The 19,975-nt window shown below is 37.6% G+C and overlaps 1 protein-coding gene across 1 annotated transcript in view; it reads left to right on the forward strand.

Moving 5' to 3' along the window:
* rsrc1 (arginine/serine-rich coiled-coil 1) overlaps positions 1-19,975 on the forward strand; it is a 117,295-nt gene that overhangs the window by 92,449 nt on the left and 4,871 nt on the right. The window contains exons 8-9 of the mRNA XM_087796259.1: positions 14,575-14,681; positions 17,930-18,028. Coding sequence (XP_087652385.1) covers positions 14,575-14,681; positions 17,930-18,028 — 206 coding nt within the window. The remainder of the gene's footprint in view (positions 1-14,574; positions 14,682-17,929; positions 18,029-19,975) is intronic.

A 19,975-nucleotide genomic window follows, 5' to 3' on the forward strand; every position in this document is an offset into this window, starting at 1 on the left:
GTTATTTTATGAATGAAACATCAAACATGGTATTGCTGTTTTATTAAATATATTGAGCTGCTTGGGGGAGGTATGCGCTCTCATCAGATACCGCTGATGTACTTTGGCAAGGCATCCTTGGGTCCAAACATGGCCCCGAAACTCTTCAAGCACCTCTCCTCTGTTGTTGTAATTACCGGTGATCCAATGAACACCGTTGTCCAGGATAATGAAAACAGTCGTATCAACGAGACCAAAAGCCGCTCACGCCACAAACAACTGCGACAGAGGTGTAGGTGTGCGTGTCCATAATAATCAATGTGCTCACTTTTCTAATTGAAAATAATAAGTCATTCGCACATAACAAGTTCTTGTATCGCCCGCCATCACATCCCCCCAGTTGTGGCCTTTTCTTGGCTGCAATAAACGACAGGAAATGAGAGCCAAGTGAGAGTGGTGGCTTGGACATTGACGCTTAATGTAATCTGCCTTGAAATCAAATTATTTGACCTGGAAAGCCTAACAATACAAAACTCCTGCCGGGCTGCTGTTAAATATTTAGCACACGCCTGTCATGAATACAAATGGTGCGCAAATTAGAATCTACAGGCGCGTGACCCCCACATCACACCCCGGGAGCACAGGGGAGCTGGCTCTGCTTTAAATGTTTTAATTACTCGTATACGGCGGCGTGGCCCGTGACGCCACCTCGCTGAAGGACACGCAGGGAAATTCAACCACTGGTAAACATAAGTGATCCCATGCTAATCATCGTCTCAGTTAAGCTAACGCTTGCCCAATTACATCCCACACGTCGTTTTTTTTTATTGTTGTAGAAAACATATTTGTTCACCGGGGCGGGGGGGTCGCGGCGTCGCTCCGGTGCACTAAAAGATCCGTCTCAGTGGTTTTGATGTAAGAAAATCTAGTTTGTATTGATTCTCCATTGATCGGCGGAGTTAGCTTCATCTCCTGTCGTTACTTCAGATAAATGGCCTTATTTGTTGTGTTATTATGTTCAACACAATCATGTGCGAGGCCGCCGGAGGAATATTGAACCGACACTTCATCGGCGTGGATCAAACGGCGGCTTCCGCCCCTCGCAAAAACATGGATATTTGGGTTTGAAATTTGAGCTGGAAAAATGTTTTTGTCCTGCCTGATGATTGAATTAGAGATGAATTACCAGTGTAAGCATCTCTATTTTTATTCCCTCTCGGTTCATTCAGGTTTGCCCCCCCCCCCCGCCCCCCTCATGTTGAAATGATTAGTTATTCGAGGCTCGTGAGCACGGAATCAGAGTTATGGTCCCTGGGGAAATAAATTTGGCAGAAAATCAGTGTGAGAAGATTTAATTATCACGAGGCGACCTTTTTTTTTTCCATGCTTTGGCCCAGTGAAGCCCAAACTCCTCTCTTCTCTCTGCACTGCTCCCAACACTGCAGCCAAATGAAAAAAAACCTGCATGCAACATGGTCGCCAGCCCTCTTCTTCCTGCGTCTCCTTCTCTTTCCAATTTGTTTCATTGCACCGTGATAAGCCAAGCAATTACTGCTTTATTGATTTTTCATCACCGCAAATTTAAACTTGATTTTTTTTCCCTCTCTCCCTCCGCTGCAGCTATCAACCACTTTAGCATTCTCTCCATCCGAGATCGCTCAGCAAGGTGATTAGTTGACCCCAAAACCTGGGAACCCGGATTTACCCAACTTAATCCCAGTTAGGGGTGTGTATTTGCAAGAATCTGCGGCAGTATATATATTGCAATAGTGTATTGCAAGGATATATGTAGTATTAGACGAGTACTTGACTGTGGAGTTCTTGGTAAAATTTTAAGTGATTTCATTTGTTTTGAAACCAAAATATGTCCAAACATCAGCTTTTTAAACTGCTAGAGTCTACTGTATCCTCTCGTCCTTAGTCACCACTTGGATTTCGCAGTATTTTATTGTTCTTTTAGCCTCTGACAGATAACAAATCGGTCATATAGCGACTGGAAGTTTAATTACAGCACAAAAATTGAAAAAATGCTGCAAATATTTGCATGTAAATTTTAAATACAAAAATTGAATTGTTTTATTATATAAATACTGTATTGAAATATAAGCCATAATAGAACTGTGATAACGAATATATAAAACATTTTCCTTCACCACTGGTTGTAATGCAATGGTCGCCTCTGCTGTTGCTTTCTTCCGCCTTCATCTGTAGAACGATATCCTTCAGATAATGTATGTAAACTCTAATCTGCCGCAACATCTCACCCAGAAAACTCAATGACGCGCTCTTGACCGCGCTGGCCGACGTTCACTCCTCAGCGGGTCAAGTGGACAAATGATTGACAGCATCCTTTTACCCCCCGTGATTGGTAATCGTTCCGTGGGTCACCCTTATCAATTAACCTGCTGCCAGCAGAGCGATGTATGTTCAGCATCTTAGCGAAAGTCACTCGGCTGATTTATCCTCCACATTTCCCGTCCGCTCCATTAACAGCCGCCATAGTTACACAAACATGTTCAACTAGCTGCGCAAATTAGTCTGAGATCCAGTAAATAGATGCTGCTGCATTTAATATCAACGTGTCAAAAGAATTCCATATCTTTTTGTATAATTACACGCCTTAAATCTGCCTACATTTTTTGCCTAAAGTCTCTTTTCAATAAATAAAAAACATGTTTTTCTTTTTTTTTTCAACAAAACAAATGAAAAGCTTCAAGTTATAGATGTTTTTTTTTAAAAAAAAAAAGGTTGATTGTTTTTGACAAAACCTGCTTTTCAGTAAATATAAATATATTGTCTTCTTCTTTTTTAAGTAAAACGCATTAATTGTATTATTATTTCTATTTACTTTAAACAATAAAAAAAAATAACAAAATAAGAATATTCTATAATAGTTAATATTATAAGTTTGCTAAATGTTCTTTTCAGTAAAAGCAATGTTTTGATTATATAAAACGCCAAAAACTGATTTGTCTTTCCATTTAAAAGACGTTTTTTTATCTTTTGTTTCAATGGATTTTTCTTTCAGACATAAAAAAAAGATAATTTTGAACCTTGAGGGCAACTTATTAAAATGGGTGATTCAGACTCAACTTTAAGAAAAATAATGAAATAAAGGTTGTTGTTTTTCTGGTCATTTTAATGATCCAAGAAAGAAAAACAATCACACAATTTTAATAAAAAAAAAATCTATTTGTCAAACTTTGTGAGCTACTAATTAATGAACGTCTATTACATTGAATATGAAAACATTACATTACATATAAACCTTTTTATTATTATTATTATTGATCAAAAATATATTTTTTGTCATTTTCGAATGTGTATGGCGTAAACAGATTAGCATTTATATCAATACATTTTCAATACTGATCGATCTAATCTCCTATAATGTGCAGTGTAATAATAATAATAATAATCGATGTACATTAAGCCTCCATACATTTTTTTTCATTAGCTTTAGAGACGCTGTACACGAGGATGTTACTGTGCAGAGGTAATATTATCTCTAATTGAAAACATATCCAGTGAACAAGCTGCAGCGTCCACGCGGGTCACATGCATGTCTGGACTGGATCACACACAGCAGTAGTACGAACAGGGTGGTCAGACCGTGGTGATTAGACACACCCGCAGACTGTTGCGGGTCAAAGTGCCTGCATCATGGGTGGCGTCGGCCATGTGTTGGACCCTGCAAAGTCTGCCGTTAGACAGCAGAGGTCACCGGGAGAGTGTGTGTGTTTGAGAGGGTGGCAAAGCAGTTTTGTGTCTTTTCAGTAGAAGGAAAAAAAAGAATGACACGGTGACACGTCGCAGCTAATGAAAACCACAGCAAATGGTATCATAAATAGTACAAAAGCCAGCAGAGTAAAGGTTCTCTGTTATCACGTCGTGAACACTTTTCTTTTATTTAATTAAAACATGTACTGCAACATATATCAAATACAGCTTTTTCATATACTGAATATTTAACATATATATTTTATATGTAAGTAGTTTCACTAATATCTGTAAAATATTTGACTTTTCTATAAAATGAAAAAAGTTATTTAATTTAACTTTTGTTTTGCTGTTAGATTAAACTGCAGTTTTCTTATAATATAATATTGATTTTATTTTCCTTGTTTTGTTGTTAGTGGACTTGAACTTTTGTTGAGCTTTTGACTGATTCAAATGTTTTTAAGTAATTAGTAGATCCTAGATTATTTAAAGTAGTTGGATATCTTGACTTGAAAATGTTTTTTTAAAGTCCATTTTTAACAACAAAATAGATAATGGAAAATGATAAAAGAAAAGATGAAAAACGTGTTTTTTATTCTACTTTTGTGGGCCTATAGGTGTGTTTGTGTTGTCTCTCACACAATAGTTAAATCCAGAAAGAAGCAGTAAGTGAGCCCGAATCTCAGATTAATTGTCTCTTGATAATTTAGTTTGTCATTTTTTGTCATATGTTTTCTAGCATAAATCCCAACTTAAAGTCCATTAAAACTTATTTAAGTGACATTTTATTCAATTTTTTTTTCTTGATTGTTATCTACTTGCCTTAAAAACTAGTCATAAACGCTCTCATGAACCTATAGAAGCCATGTTTTGGTGAAAGAATGTGAGGCCGATGAAGTGCAGCTGACAGAGATCAAACATATCAGGACTGACGGGTCATTTAACTCGCTTCTACTCATGCATTTCCATCCTGTAATTTGGTTCATGGATAATAATTCCACTGGATTTGAATGCAAATGATGATGTCGCACTTGTTTAGTCTTTTTTTTTTTGCACGATTCCCTCGACCGAGGCGAGAGTGTGGAGAGCGAGCAGTGATACAAGGTTATAAGTCTGAGGTCAGAAGACAAGAAGAGGATGTTTTTAGGCTAATTAATTATTACCGACTCACACACACCGTGACCTTTACTTACCACACAAACATGAGTTTTTTCCTTCCCGGTTACACACAAAAACACAACATCGGGGCACAACAGGAAGATCAATTACAAGTGTGTGGGGAGAGAGAGAGCCGGTGGTTTGATGGCTGGATGTCAAGACGACCATAGGTCAGGAGGTGTGTGTATGTGTGTGCGTTGTATTAGTGTGCGTGAAAATGGAGCCCGTTTCCTGGATCTCGATTACATCATTTTCATTTTAAAGACCTTGCTCCAATTAAGTAATTAGCTGCTTGGTGTTCCTCGGATTATAGAGTCGTTCATAAAAGAGCTGCTGACCAGCCTCCCGTCGGAAAATGGAGAGCGCTGCACTTTTTGGCGGCTCGCACACACCGACACACACTCCCTGCACACACGCACACACACGTGCACGTAGGCATGGTTCAACATTAAGTTAATACAGTCAAATGCTTGTTATTTCTGGTAAAGGGCAGGACTTAACATTCTAATCGCACTAAAACACTGCCACGCTTAATAAAGAGCTGCTTGAGTCTCACAGGCGGGTCAGCCATTATCATAATTTACTCCACTGAAATTAAATGCGTTGCTTTCGTCTTACCTTCATCTTAGGAAAAAGCTTTCTGTTGCTCCAGGTGGAGTGTTAAAATTGTTGCAATGTTTTATCTAGGAAGCCATTTTTAATGTGGCACCAACACAATATAAAGTTTTAAACGTGATACACCGAAGACTAACATTGCTTTTAAGGAAGCCACCAGTCGCTTTTTTCTTTTTTTTTGTTTGAGGTGGACGGAGAAAGTGGCTGTGATGTTTTCGGTCTCACCAGTCAGTCTGTGAAAGCTTCACAGTTTAATGAGACTGTGATGCTGCCCAGACTCTGGACATCGACTCACACTCATGCTGGTCTCCCTCTCCCTCCAAACACACTCTTTTTTTGTTTTGTTTTCTTGCTTCAGATGACAGTTATTTTCAGTGTGCTTATCAAACGCGTTTACGAGCAGACGTTCGAGGACGTTGATCGAGTTATTTGCTCAGCTGTGCAAAAAAATTAATATATTTTTTGTCTGTTTAAAGTACAATTAAAGTTGTGATATACTGACTTGTCATCGTCACATCTTGAAATTTGTGACAATGTGGCCTGTAATGCTGTTCAGATGCAGCTTAAATCTTTATTTTCGTCCAATAATGAAGGACTGAGGAGGAAACTTGAATGTTCTAGAGATTAAAAAATAATGAAACAAGGAATCAAAAAAATGTAAATAAATGAAAAAGTGACAGTTCAATTCCTATTAATTTTTAATTTAGTTGTCAGTTCTGAGCGAAGTAATCTCAAGACACTTTACGGTGGTATTAAAGAAGAGAGATTTGCGATATGGCAATAGTTGTGAGGAAATACTTGACTTTTATTGGCAGAAACCTCGCCAGAACCAGACTCGGTGTGAACAGTCTTCTGCTGTGACCACGGTGACAAAAATGTTAATTAATGTTGGTTGTTAAACTAATGTATTTAATTGACATATAAACTGGGAAAGAGAAGGAACGGGAAAAAAAGAATGTTCTGTAACCAAAAAAATAATTTTCTTTGAACTGCAACGATAAATTTAAAAAAAAATTAAATGATCACATGGATTATGGTGAACCTTGACCTGTAGCTGCCTTAGAAAAGTAGATGAATTACTACTACTATATCTTTATTTCCAAGGGTCAACTAAGAAACGTGTTTGTGCGACCGAGCAGACGGACACGGGTGTGTGTGAGATGGTAAACCAGATATAGCCGAGGCCGGCGCGTGGCTGTCATGTCGTCCCGTCATTAGCGGCTTGTTTGGACGTTTAATTCATCATTCACTCCTTTATTGACTAGCGAGAGGCAGATTATTATCGCTGAGAGACATCAGAGGTGTGTGTGCGTGCATGGCACTCTGTCACTGGCTGCTTTTCATTTCCTGATGCCAAATAGATATCTCATAAGATATCGCATCAACATATCTCTTGGCCCATCTTCTCGGGTCCGGGGCCCGGGGGTTCGCTCAGACCACAATCTTTTTTTTTATTCATGTTTGCCTGTTTTCTGACATTTTTTCCTTTATTTTTCTTTATGTTCTTAGCTGTCCACACACATGCCGGACCAGCATGTCTGAGATGTTCCACTGCCTGAAGCGGCGGCGTATTAGTTATGCAAATATTGACATGGCGCTCTGGCCCGTCTGCTATCAATTGAAATCAGCAAATCAATGGCCCTAATAGCTGCTCATTAGCTACTTGATGCATTTCCAGGGCCGACATCAGAACCCGTCAGCGGCTCCCGATCAATACCGTCTAAAAGTATTACCTAGCCAAGGACCAGGACAGACACTTACAAGCAGAAAATAAGAGTCTGACTCATTTCTATTATTAATGTATTCATGATCTCACACCGACCTGGGTAAAGTGTGGCCCGTGGGCCACCAGCGGTCCTTTAACTTTATTTGTGTGGCCCTCATGTGGCCAAAGATTATGTAGAAACTAATCATTTTATTTTTATAACTCATTACTTGTCTGTACAGCTGAGTGATATAAAAATATATTGCAATACATTTTGTCATATCATATGAAGCACTTATAAGGAAAACTATGAAAAGGAGAATTCTTTTATTGACATTAACCAACCGACAAGGCAAGAACTTAAGTACAATCTACAATATAACAGTCCACTAAATCCACAACAAAACAAGTAAAATAAATATAGTAATAATATAAAATAATTGTGCTCAACAAGTGTAGAAAAAACATACCAGTCCACTTTAAAAACAAAGTAGTCGAAAATAAATATAGTTATAATATAAGAAAACTGTTCTGAACAATTGAGTGGAAAATATAACGGTCCAATTTAACAAAAAAATAATTTAAATAAAAATGTATATTATTAAAATGATCGAAGCTAAACTAGTGTTAAAATATAACGGTCCACTATTACAACAAAACAGATAAAATAAAAAAAAGGGTCCAAATGATAAACAGGATGACAACCGATAATTAAGAGCAACTATAAATAATGGTGAACAATTAATCGCCCAGACTCACTATTCTCTTAAGATGACTATTGAGGTTTTTGTTTTGGATTTTTTTTTTCGTCTGCTTTTGTCTTTTATTTTATTCTGTTTTAATTGCCTCTCACCAATTTTTTTGGAAAAAATTGGAAACGTGCTTTTTATGACAGATTTAGATTTTTATTTAAGCTATATAAAGTACAATATTATAATACTTTTAGTATATTAAGCTTGATTTTATTACTTGATTTAATACTTTTCCATGTATTTTTGCCTGATGGCCCCTCTCAACAGTCACTGTATAAACTGTGGCCCCTGAAGGAATTGAATAGCTGTTTTAATAACGGGTCTGATAGCAGAGAAAGTGTCTAATAAGTTTCTTTTTAATTACTCACCTATTGTTCGTATAGTTAGCAGGCTGTTGTTAGCGCCTGTGGAACGCCTCGGCTCAGACTTTGATGCTTCCAGGATGCTGCTGCTGTGATCAGGGCCAGGCCGCAGCCTCTCCATCGCCCCCAGCACTCAGCCCTGCTAAGCTTAACTCCACTGTTTGATGCCAAATTCTGCAAGTGTGTGCCTGTGTGTGTGTACACGGCTCAGGGGTTACATAAACAAGAACAGCTAGCCTACAGGTAAGACCCATAGGAGACCAGAGAGAGAGAGAGAGAGTGATGGAGCGCAGGTCTCTCGCCGTGGTCGTTCCCCAGGTGTTGTCACCGATGCTACGTATTCGCTAATGAAGCTGGAAAATGACTGAAGGAGATTGTAAACAAACATATCCACTCCATTCACATGCTCTCGTTAAACTGGTGTGCGTTGCTCGGTGGCATCAGGGGATGCTGTTAAGTGATGGGAGAATGTGGGAGGATGGGGATGCTGGCAGCTGGGCAGTTGGCCGCTGGTGCAAAAAGACTGCAAGTGAGGAAGGAGGGGGTGAGTCTGGTGGGGGGTGCGGTGGTGGTGATGGGTGGGGGGGTCTACAGTGGAGATAAATCATTAGAGAGCAGGTTATTGGAAATGCACAGAGATAAAAGAGTGAAGAAGCCAGTAATTGCCTTAAAGATCAAACTACAAAGCATTAGTTTAGTTTTTTTACAAGGCCAGCCAGCAACAAAAGAGGAGTAATTTATGAGCTCAGCGTAAAAGAATAGCATAATTACATTAAAAATTAATGCTAATGAGGGCTAAAATTGGGAAGGTGGTTATTATGAAAGTTTGTATTCATCTTCCCCGGGTTGAATGATAGCTAGTGGCTTGATTAATGGCTTAATTTCTATCAATTAGCCAGCAAAAAAAAAAAAAGGAAAATTCTCCAGCGAGACAGGCCTAAATAGAGCATTGAATTACACATCTTCAGCTCCGTGCACAGGGAGAAGTAATGGGGCCGAAGGAGGAAGAGCACTTTATTGAAACCTGGTAAACCAAGAGGATATTCCCGTGATCACATTCATTTATCGGAAAAGTTTTCCAATGTTTGCTTGACACATTATTAGCGTCAGATGCTAGCTATGGTTCCAGAGATCGCAAGGTTGCGTTTTTCATGTCCCAAGTTAAAGTTTTAAGAAGCCACTTTTACGATTCTTTATTTCTACGTTGACAATAGTAATGTTCATCTCGTTTTCTGCTACATGTGTGCAAGAAATCCTTACAGTATGTAAGTCTTCATGATTTTGTTTCAAAATATGTGTGATGGACCTTAAGTTTAAATTTTCCGAAACGCTTAATTGATGTTGTGTTTGTTGTGAGGAGCCGTCAAGACCAAAGAAATACATAAAGAAAAGGATCCTTAATAGGATTAGAAAAATAAAATAAAAAGTTCTAAAATCCGGATCAAGATAAAATGTTATGAAAGTTAAGATGATATTTCATATATGTATTGATGCCATGATATAAATTAATCTATGTGTATTTCTTTAATTTGGCATCGGCTTTATATAAATAAAAAAAAAAGTCATACAAGAACTAAAATGACAGAAAATCAGTTGATTAAAAAAGAACAAGAAAATGTGTTCAACATTTTTGTGAGACAAGAAACGCTCACAAACAAGATTAGTCCTTAAACAAGAATGTTACCTGGTCATATTCAGAGTTGAAGTCTAAATCAATGATAATGTGTCTGTAATTAATAAGTAATAAAACAAACAAACAAAAAAATAAGTTAGTTTAGTACATTCAAGAGGACTAAAAAAAATGGTTCTGTGTGGCCCCTCGACTGCACTTTGATCAGGTCTGATTTATGAACGGTTATTTTAAAAGTAAAAAATGGACAAAACACATTTTTAAAGTACACATTAGTCAATGTGTGCTGTATAGCGAGATGCAAGTTTAGAAACTTTGTCAAACAGTTTGGAGTTATTCCAGGGATGTCGAGCTTGAAGAGAAAATGGATGTAGAGAATATATCTACACTCAGAAAATGAATGTATAAAACAAAAGTAATCCTAAAATAATTTGCCTATCAATTTTCATAGTTTTTGATGATGTTTATCATCCATTTTGTCATTGTTGATCACTTGAAATGATCAGTGATGAATATAAAAGTAGTTTATTCAGTTAAATACTTACTAATACTAATACTGCCTAATATTATTTAATGTATTTTATAAGATTTGACCTTATCTGACCAGATTGCTTCCCTTAAGAGAAAAATGTTGCTTTTTAAACATCCGATTTAAATAGAATAATTAGAATGTTGAGTGATATTTAAACTCAAAAATAATATGTATTACTTTAAGTAAAAAGTTTTACCACTTAACATGTAAACACCCATCTAAAAATATAAATGATCTCCTTATAGGTCGTTTCATCATGAGATAATAGTGTTTATATGTGGACTTTCCATGAAACACATTGAAAGATAAACCTTCTTCCTCATGGTGTAGTGCAGAGATGTAGCTGGCTCACTCCTGGACTCAATTACCGGAATTAATCAGCAGTGTATTTTTAATGGGCTGTTCCTGATGGACAAACTGTCTTAGCGTCAAGTTTACCACAAAGACTGGAACCCACTGTCCCCGCCCCGTCTCTCTTCCGAGCACACATCTGTTATGAAACAGCACCCTCTTGCGGCGGAGAAGCGTCCCACCGCCTGAGCATCAAAGCTGAAGAGAGATGAGTTAAAAATCTGTTTCCATTGGCTGGTTTGATTTTCTCTGCGGCTCCTCTGGTTTTAATCAATGAGGAAGACAAACAGCTATTTAGAGAGAACAATAGCATATTGATTCTGAGCCACTAATCAGCCGAGCTGTCTGTCCGACTCATTTGAGGAATGAGTCTGTGGGTAAGTACTCACATTCGTGCCCGAGCGCACATCACACACACATGAGAGGCAGAAGCAGGTGTTCCTCCAACACAACTTCCAGAGAAGCAGGAAGTCGATCCCACCGTTCCATCAGGCTCCCGGTTTCCCCTTCCTGCTGTCAGCAGAGCGTTCCTCACGCGGCGACAATGGACTCGACCTTTTAAATTAATTTGTCAGATAATGTGTCAATATTAAATATCAACTTTGACCTCCTCAGTCTGCCGAGTGCACTCTCGCCGGCTGCACTATTGATTTGTGTCTGCCGCTCTCCTCGCCGGGCTCGCACTCAAAGTCCATTATTTTTGATTCTGTCGTGAAATACATATCTTCTCCCGCTGACATCTGACAAACAGCATATGGAAGTCATTTTATCTAGCAATAATGTGTGTCAAAAAGTTTCTGCTCTTCAAGGAGCTAAAGTGACGTTTGCGGATGGTTTTGATGTGCGGAGTGTGACGAGCGATGTCAGGAAATATCATTTTAAAGACTTTTATCACTTGAACATTACACACTTTCAGAGATTCAGAGAAAGGTAAATGTGTGGTTTTTCTTTTTTTACAAAGTCTGTTGGCAAAATGACTTAAGAAGTACTTATCTTTTCTATGTTAGTTAAAGGGAACAGACAATTGTGGTTGTGTTCCTGAGTACCATCTGGATTAAGAAAGGTTTTGAAGAATGTTTATGGCTAATCACTACTGCTAACGCACCGAGCTTCATTCAGTAAAATAACCATAAAAGAGTTTGCATTCGTGAATGGATTATTCATTTGAACCACTTAAGTAAATCAACTTTCATGTGACCTTAATTACAAATAAGCTTCTTCTTTATGCATTTTTTTATTCCATCACCTACTGAGATTTTTTTCTTCTGAAAAGCAAAAGATTGACACGAGTAAAAATATATTCAATTAAAGTCGGGACTTAGATGTAACACAATTTATTAACGGATATTTGTGCTAATCTAATCATTTAGATAATAATGTATGATCCTGTTTAGATTTTAAAAAAATGTGTCAAGAGCAGATTTTTTGTAAGAAAGTAAAAACTATCTACTACTTTTGCCCCTTTTTGTTTTTTAGTTTGAGACCACTGTTGTAAAAAAAAACTAGAAATAAGCAAAACAATTAATATGATGGGGAAACTTAAATAAAAAAGTATATTATAACATTTAATTTTAATTTTTTAGTTTTAAATTCATTTTCTTCTCGTAATAAATCATAAAACAACTATTGCCATAGCATGACTATATACAGTATGATGTATTCAAAATTATTTTTATTTAGAATTATTACATGCTAGTGAGAAAAAGACAAAAAAAATATTATTATCTTAAACAAAGAACATTTACAATTCATATGTAGAGTTTAACTAGAGATGATGATTAGTTTTATTTTATACATTATTATAGATACATCATCATCATCGAGTAAATAAAAACTCGTTGTGAAGACCTCAACATTGAAGAACCTTCACATAATTCTGCTGTGGTTACCCGACACAGTACTTCTTCAGTCTGGTCCTGAGGGGAGACACCGACCCTGAAGAGTGAGCCGTGATCAAACACTGTCGCTCTGACCAGGATGTTACGTCTTTGGTCCGACTTTATCTGCAGCTCAGTCCACCTCACTGTTCCTGGAGCGGCCGACACATCTCGCAGCACAGAGTGATAATCCGACACATGTACTCGTCTGTCTGAGCCGATGCAAAAAAAAACGTGTTTGGTTTGTGTGTGAATAAATATTCATTTATTCATTAAACACCAGATCTGTTTTGACACCTTCTCTGTTGCAGCTAATGGGCTGAATTAATTCCGGGTGTTGCACTTGAAGGGTCATAATGACTGGAGGAAGTGTAGATCTCGGGCGTGACAGAGAGTCTCCTGGACTTCTTCTAAACCAGCAGAGAATCGCGCTCCGGTGTGTGTTAGATTGACAGTCGGAGGGATGGGAGAGTGCAGGAGAGGACGGATGGAGGAGCGAGAGAAGGATGAGTATTGACTGATCAGTGCTGAGATTGACAGGCGGAGAATAATGGAGGCATTCAGACTCCGTCGCCAACTTTCATGTACCTATTTTTTGCCCTCCTACGCGCCAGACTCTGGAATACTTGATTTATTATCTGATATGCAGAATCCTGAGATGTTTATATCCAGGAGTCATTTACTGGAAGCTCGTCCTGTCTTTGATTGGACAAGCCGGAGTAAAATACTCTGATACATGAAGCCGTATGAAACCTAATCACATTTAGTCTCCGTAATGAAATTGCAGCGAGTTTGTGTTCATATTTTGATTATTTTAGAATGCATTATCTGAGCGTGAGTTGCTGTCTGGCTTTCATCTTGTGTCTATTTTCCCTCCCTTCTTCTGATTATGTGTCCTTGCAACCTTTTTTTAATGTCGCCCCGGATTAAAATATCCAGATTTTTTATATTTTGTGTCAAACTTAAGTGAGCATATCTGCAAGATACGATAAGTCTAGTATAATTTCAGTCTAGTGGACAAAGTACTTGACCGCAGACTATGACAGAGCCGGGCAAATAAGGCCCAAAGATAATGTAGAAACAAAATTCTTGACTGTGGTGTTGCTGAATTTAAAGACCACATGACTCTTGTCAAAGTCGTAACTACTTTCATTTGTTTTCAAATCTAAATATGTCCAAACGTCGGCTTTAAAAGCTGCTTGAGTGGACTGTATCCTCTCATCCTCAGTCACCGCTGGGATTTCATGAGATCCCATGAGATTTCATTGTAGCTATATCTGGGGTGGATGTAATGACTGCTGCCATCCAGCCTGAAGTTTGATTGCGACACAAAAATGAACAAATCCCATAAATATTTTGTTAATTGCAAATTTAAAAATAATATATATATATATACTAATATTTTTATTTTACACACACTTCTGTGAAATATAAACTACAAAAGAACATGATTTATAAGCCAAAAGAATGAATATTTTTGTTTGTATTTAGGGAAATAAATCAATACAGTGCTCTCAAATATCGATACAGTATCATCAAAACAAATAAGTGATAAGTCAGTGTGTAGATATTTTCTCATCACTCAGTAGAAACATTTTTTGTATTTACTTCTTAATTCATTAATGGTTTCCTGAATTGATTATTGGTTTTTAGTTTTAGGACCTTTGTCCTTCGCTTTGGTCATTTTTGTGAGTATTTATTGCCCCTCGGAAAGTTTTATAAGATAATACATTTAGAATAATAAGCTTGATTGTATTACTTTACCTTTATTCTAGTTTGATGGCCCCTCACAACTGCCCCTGTGTCAAAGGTGGCCCCTGAAGAAAATGTAATTACCAGCGATCTATGGGGTTCGGAACTCATGGCGCTCTTGTCTTTCTTGGTGTGTTTCAGGGGGAACTTCACTGGAGGAGCAAGTGCGAAGGATAAAGGACATCGAGGCCATCGAGAGTGATTCCTTTGTTCCTCAGGCTTTCAAATCATCCAGGGATGATATAAAGGTGCGTTCTGTCTCTCGTTTTCTCCCGGCCCCTCGCTCGCTCCATCTTTTCACTCCGTCTCTTATTGGATTTCGCTTCCTGCAATGAGGTGCCGTCTGTCCAGAGACTGCCCAGACCAAATCAAACATCCCCATTCAGCGCCATTTGTTCCAACCTGAGACGGTTTCATCAGACGCTGGAGTGTTTCGCCGGCTCTCGAGCGGCGGCGACCCCACACTACCCCCCCCACGCACCCCCTTCCTTCCACTAGATGGGCGGCTGCAGACAATACACAAAAGTCATTATTGAAATGTTGCCGTCTCTAAAGAAGGAGGAATTTGATTTGTTTGGCCTCATGGCTGTTTTGAAAAGATCAGCGACAACATGTGACAGGAATCTTGCACCCACATTCGGGGGGAAATCTTATTGAACCCGGTAAAGGTCAGGGCTCCAGCGGCGGCAGATTGGACCGGACCACGGCGATCTGTCAAGCCACAGATCGAAGAGTTGTTACATGCACTGAAGTGCAGGGAAGTAATAAAGCCGGAATGCTTGAAAATGATGGCAGACTAAAGTTCTGAGACACTTCTTCATAACTATTTTTAAGCTTTTCGCTTTGACGGACAATTTTCGCTGCTGCTTCCTGCAGGGAGACATCTGTTGTTTTACATGCTGGTGCTGAGTCGGACATGTTTTCAAGATTTTCTGTCTAAATTAAGCATCAATTACACCATCGGCTTCCTTGTTTAGTTCCTAAAACACCATAATCTCAGAGTACCTCGAAGGATTTTTCTATCTATAAACAATTGCACTTTTAAAAAGTTTCAGAACGAAAATATTTGGGCCGTGGAGCTGCAATTGTGACGCTAAATAAAACCACCAAATTAGTGCATATTATTATGTGAATAAAGTAAGACACAAATATATATTTTAATTTGAATAAAGAATAAACTCTACCAAGGACTACTTATGTGTCACTACAGTTTTTGTGTTTTATTAAATCTTATTCAATCTTATCTTAATCGTGATCAAAAGAGTTTTAAAATTTATAACTTTCAATTTATCCCTTCTAGGCTTTTTTTTTTTGTTTAGATGTGCCTTAATTCTATTTTTATAAGCTGTGTTTACATAACTTATTAACCTCAATTGTTTATTACTAAGACATCAGGTTCAATAATGAAGAACAAAAGAGAAAAACCTTTTCCAGCCACTTATTTAAACCCATTACCTGCTACTTGTATAATTTTTTCTTTTTTTTTTTAGCATTTATATACATGTTAATGTCTCTTGTTTTATTTAATTTACATTATTTCATTTCTTTATTCTGTAATGCAACCACAACAAATTCCTGTATTGTGATGACACACGAAGTTGTGTTAACACTGGCAATAAAGGTGTCTAATACATTACATATATTTTAATATATTTGATAGCAGTGAGATCAATGGGACAGCAGGTGGCAGTAGCGTTGCAGTAGATGTGAGTAAAACCAGGGGAGAAGACAAATCCTTCAAAACATTTATAGATTCAGATGGTAATCCGGAACATACTGTGTTATTATCATCAACCTTTTACTAAAATAAAATTTAAAAATGTAACCTCCTTGGCAGAGGTAATATTTGTTTATATGATGATCACAAAACTAATCATGAGATATTTCACTTAAGTACAAGATGCTTGATGTGACGTATCAGGTTTTGTAAATGAGGAATCTGTTTGGAAGTAAATCCAACTGTTTTATTATTTAAGGAAGATAATTTAAACAAAATATAATTAGTAGAACATTGGTATTAGTACTTTTGGAAGGTAAACATGCTCATATGTGTCAGTCTGTACTGTTTCTAAACATACCACACCAAAAAAGGTTAGTGGTTAAATAAATATTTAGTATTTTCACATTCATAAACATGATTTTATATCCAGTATTTCTGTGTTATCGACCAAACCTTCCTCTACGTCTCTTACTCTCTCTGTGCGGCCAGATGAACTCTAATTAAATCCTCCATCTCGCTGAACACTCTCTCCCGTCCTGAGTGTGACACTTGAATGGACTTCATTCATGTTTCCTTCTTCATCAGGTACAACAAGGCCGTCCGTTTAAATAGGAGGCTTCATTGTAGTTTCAAGTCCTTCCTCCAGGGATGGAGGGGAAACAGTTTGGTGTCACTTTGCCTTCTATCGGTTTACAGATGGCACCATGAGAGCGACAGAGAATTATCATTTAAAGTCCTGTTCGCTCTCAAAGAAGCAGCTTTTAACTGCTAGAACTCTTCACAAAACGGTCCAAGATATCGCCTTCCAAGTGACAAATCTCACCTGCCATGCAGCGCCTCTTTGAACTCTTTGAATATTGAATATTGAATACTTTTCAAGCCATGATATAAAAGCGAGAGCTGCATGACGACGAGCCCAGCTCATCAACGATTTAGCTCAGTGTGATACTTCCAATGGAGTCAAAACACGATGGATATTATGGTGATACACTTAAGATTTGTGTTTGAAAAGTAAAGGAAAACAGTATATTTTCCGGTGAACGTTCATGTCGATTAAACTGTCTGACTGCCTTGTGCTTGGCATCTACTGCCCTCTAGTGGCTGTACTCTGTGTTGCATTTAACATGTTTTTGTTTTTTTAAATAGAATTTATTTCCGTCCTATCGTCTGAAATAAAGTGTTGAGTTGGTCACAGCCAATAAGAAGTTAAGAGTCTAATCTTTTAAAATAAATAATTTTAACATGCAAAAACAATATATTGTTGCTCAAACTTTCATCTGAGGAGTAGTTATGCAGTTTGTTTCTAATATTGGAGAGAGCTGTATGTATGAGTCAGAATCTCTTCTTTAATAATATATATTCTATATAGATGTACAGTTAATTGTCCATCCAATCATGAAATGCATCAAAACTAAATATAAGTGTCATAAATAGGAAATTATGTGTGTCTTTTGTCGCATATGCTTCTATTCTTTGAGTAGAAACTACATTAATCGTCATTATAAATTCGCATCATCTTATTTAAAATATAAAAAACCATGAAGAGTTAACGGTTTTATTGCAGCCATCAGACATGATGGTGGATCTGTGCCCACACAGCATAAAACTTCCTTTCATTAGTTTCATCTAAAGAGTCAGCGTTCATGTGTTTGGAAACGAATACATTAATAACAAACTGCACCTTAATGGATAAATGAGTTTTGAGGCACACATTTCTTCTGTGTTCAACCTTGAGTCTAAACACCCTTTTAACGTTTTTTCGCTTTCATTTTCCAGACGGAGAAGGTGGAGGAGAAGCAGAGCCCAGAGCCTGTGGACGTCAGTTTTCCCATTTCCATAATCTACAATGACAGCGACTCGCTCGCACATCCGGCTGTGAGTTTGTTTTTAAATAACATTTTCTTATCCTTCGTTGCTGAAATAGAAAGAGAGTTTTGTAGAATTGTCCGTCGACACCTGCTGACAAATATCATAATCTTTCATAATGTTGCTGTATCATGTCAACTTTCATTTTATATATATATATATATATATATTTATATATATACAAAAGTTTTAGGCAGGTGTGGAAAAAATGCTGTAAACTAAGAATGCTTTCAAAAATATAAATAATTGTTTATTTTTATGAATTTACAAAATGCAAAGTGAGCAAACAAAAAATAAATCAAATCAATATTTGTTGTTACTAACCTTTGCCTTTCCACCTGCATAAATTCTTATAAGTAATTTGCACAAAGTCAGGATTCTAGTGAGGTGTTGATCAACAATTATACCAAACATGTGCTAATGATCATCAATTTCACAAGTAGGTTGAAACACAGTCATTAAGTGAAAAAGATACAGATGTGTAGGAGATTAAAACTGGGTGAGGAACAAACTCTGCTACCAAGCTGAGGTTGTGGACAGTTTCATGTCAAAGGTCAAACACCAGGACTGAGCACAGCAACAACACACAAGTTCTACTGCATCAGCAAGGTTTCTCCCAGACACAGATTTCAAAGCAGACTGGGGTTTCAAGATGTTCAAGCTCTTTTGAAGAAGCACAAAGAAACAACGTTGAGGGTCGTAGACGTAGTGGTCGCCCAAAAAAACTTAGTCCTGCAGATGAAGACACATCAAGCTTATTTCCCTTCGAAATCTGAAGATGTCCAGCCGTGCCGTCTCATCTCTTTGGCAGAAACCAGTGGGACCAGGTACACCAGCTACTGTTCGGGGAAGTCTGGCCAGAAGTGTCTTCATGAAGAGTTGCAGCCAAAAATCCATTCCTCAGACATGGAAACGAGGCCAAGCGACTCAACTATGAAAGCATAGGACTTATGGTGCAGAAAAATGGCAGCAGGTTCTCTGGACTAATACAAATTTAAAATATTTGGCTGTAGCAGAAGGAAGTTTGTTCGCCGATTGGGCTGGAGAGCGGTACAATAATGAGTGCTGAGAAATACAGTCATATACTTATCCATCATGAAATACCATCAGGGAGGCGTATGATTGGCCCAGAATGTATTCTGCAGCAGGACAACGACCCCAAGTATACAGTCAATGTCATTGAGAAATATCTTCAGCGTAAAGAAGTCCTGGAAGTGATGGTATGACCCCCACAGAGCCCTGATCTCAACATCATGGAGTCTGTCTGGGATTACATGAAGAGACAGATGGATTTGAGAAACATCTACAGAAGATCTGTGGTTAGTTCTCCAAGATGTTTGGAACAACCTACCAGCTGAGTTCCTTCAAAAACTGTGCAAGTGAACCTAGAAGAATTGAACTTGAAGGCAAAGGTCGTCACACCAAATATTGATTTGATTGACATTTATCTTCCGTTCATTCACTGCATTTTGTTAATTGATGAAAATAAACTATTTACACTTCTATTTTTAAAAGCATTCTTAGTTTACAGCATTTTTTCACACCTGCCTAAAACTTTTGCACTCTACTTATGTATATTTGCTCCTGCAATGGCTCAATCAATGTCACTTGGTTACGTCAAACTTTTGGATGCTCATGAATCATGACTTTTATATTATGACTTTTGTTTCTTATAAATAAAGTGTTATAACAATACGATACTTTAAATCATTAAATTTATGATAATTTGGTGATAAAATTGTTAATGGATATTTTGGATTGAAAGATAGCAGTGTTTTTTCTTTTGGACATGTATAAATTGTCCATATAGTTGATCAAATATATTCAGATTACATGGAATACAGTAGGATCCAAAAGATGATTGAAGTATTGTCCCAGTACTCAAGACCCTTGACAAAGTTGACCAAGTTATTGGCAAGAATCTGGGGATACAAAACATATCAGGATAGAGGAGCA

The sequence above is a fragment of the Callionymus lyra genome, chromosome 7 (assembly GCF_982586985.1).
Source record: "Callionymus lyra chromosome 7, fCalLyr1.hap1.1, whole genome shotgun sequence".
Lineage (NCBI taxonomy): Eukaryota > Metazoa > Chordata > Actinopteri > Syngnathiformes > Callionymidae > Callionymus > Callionymus lyra.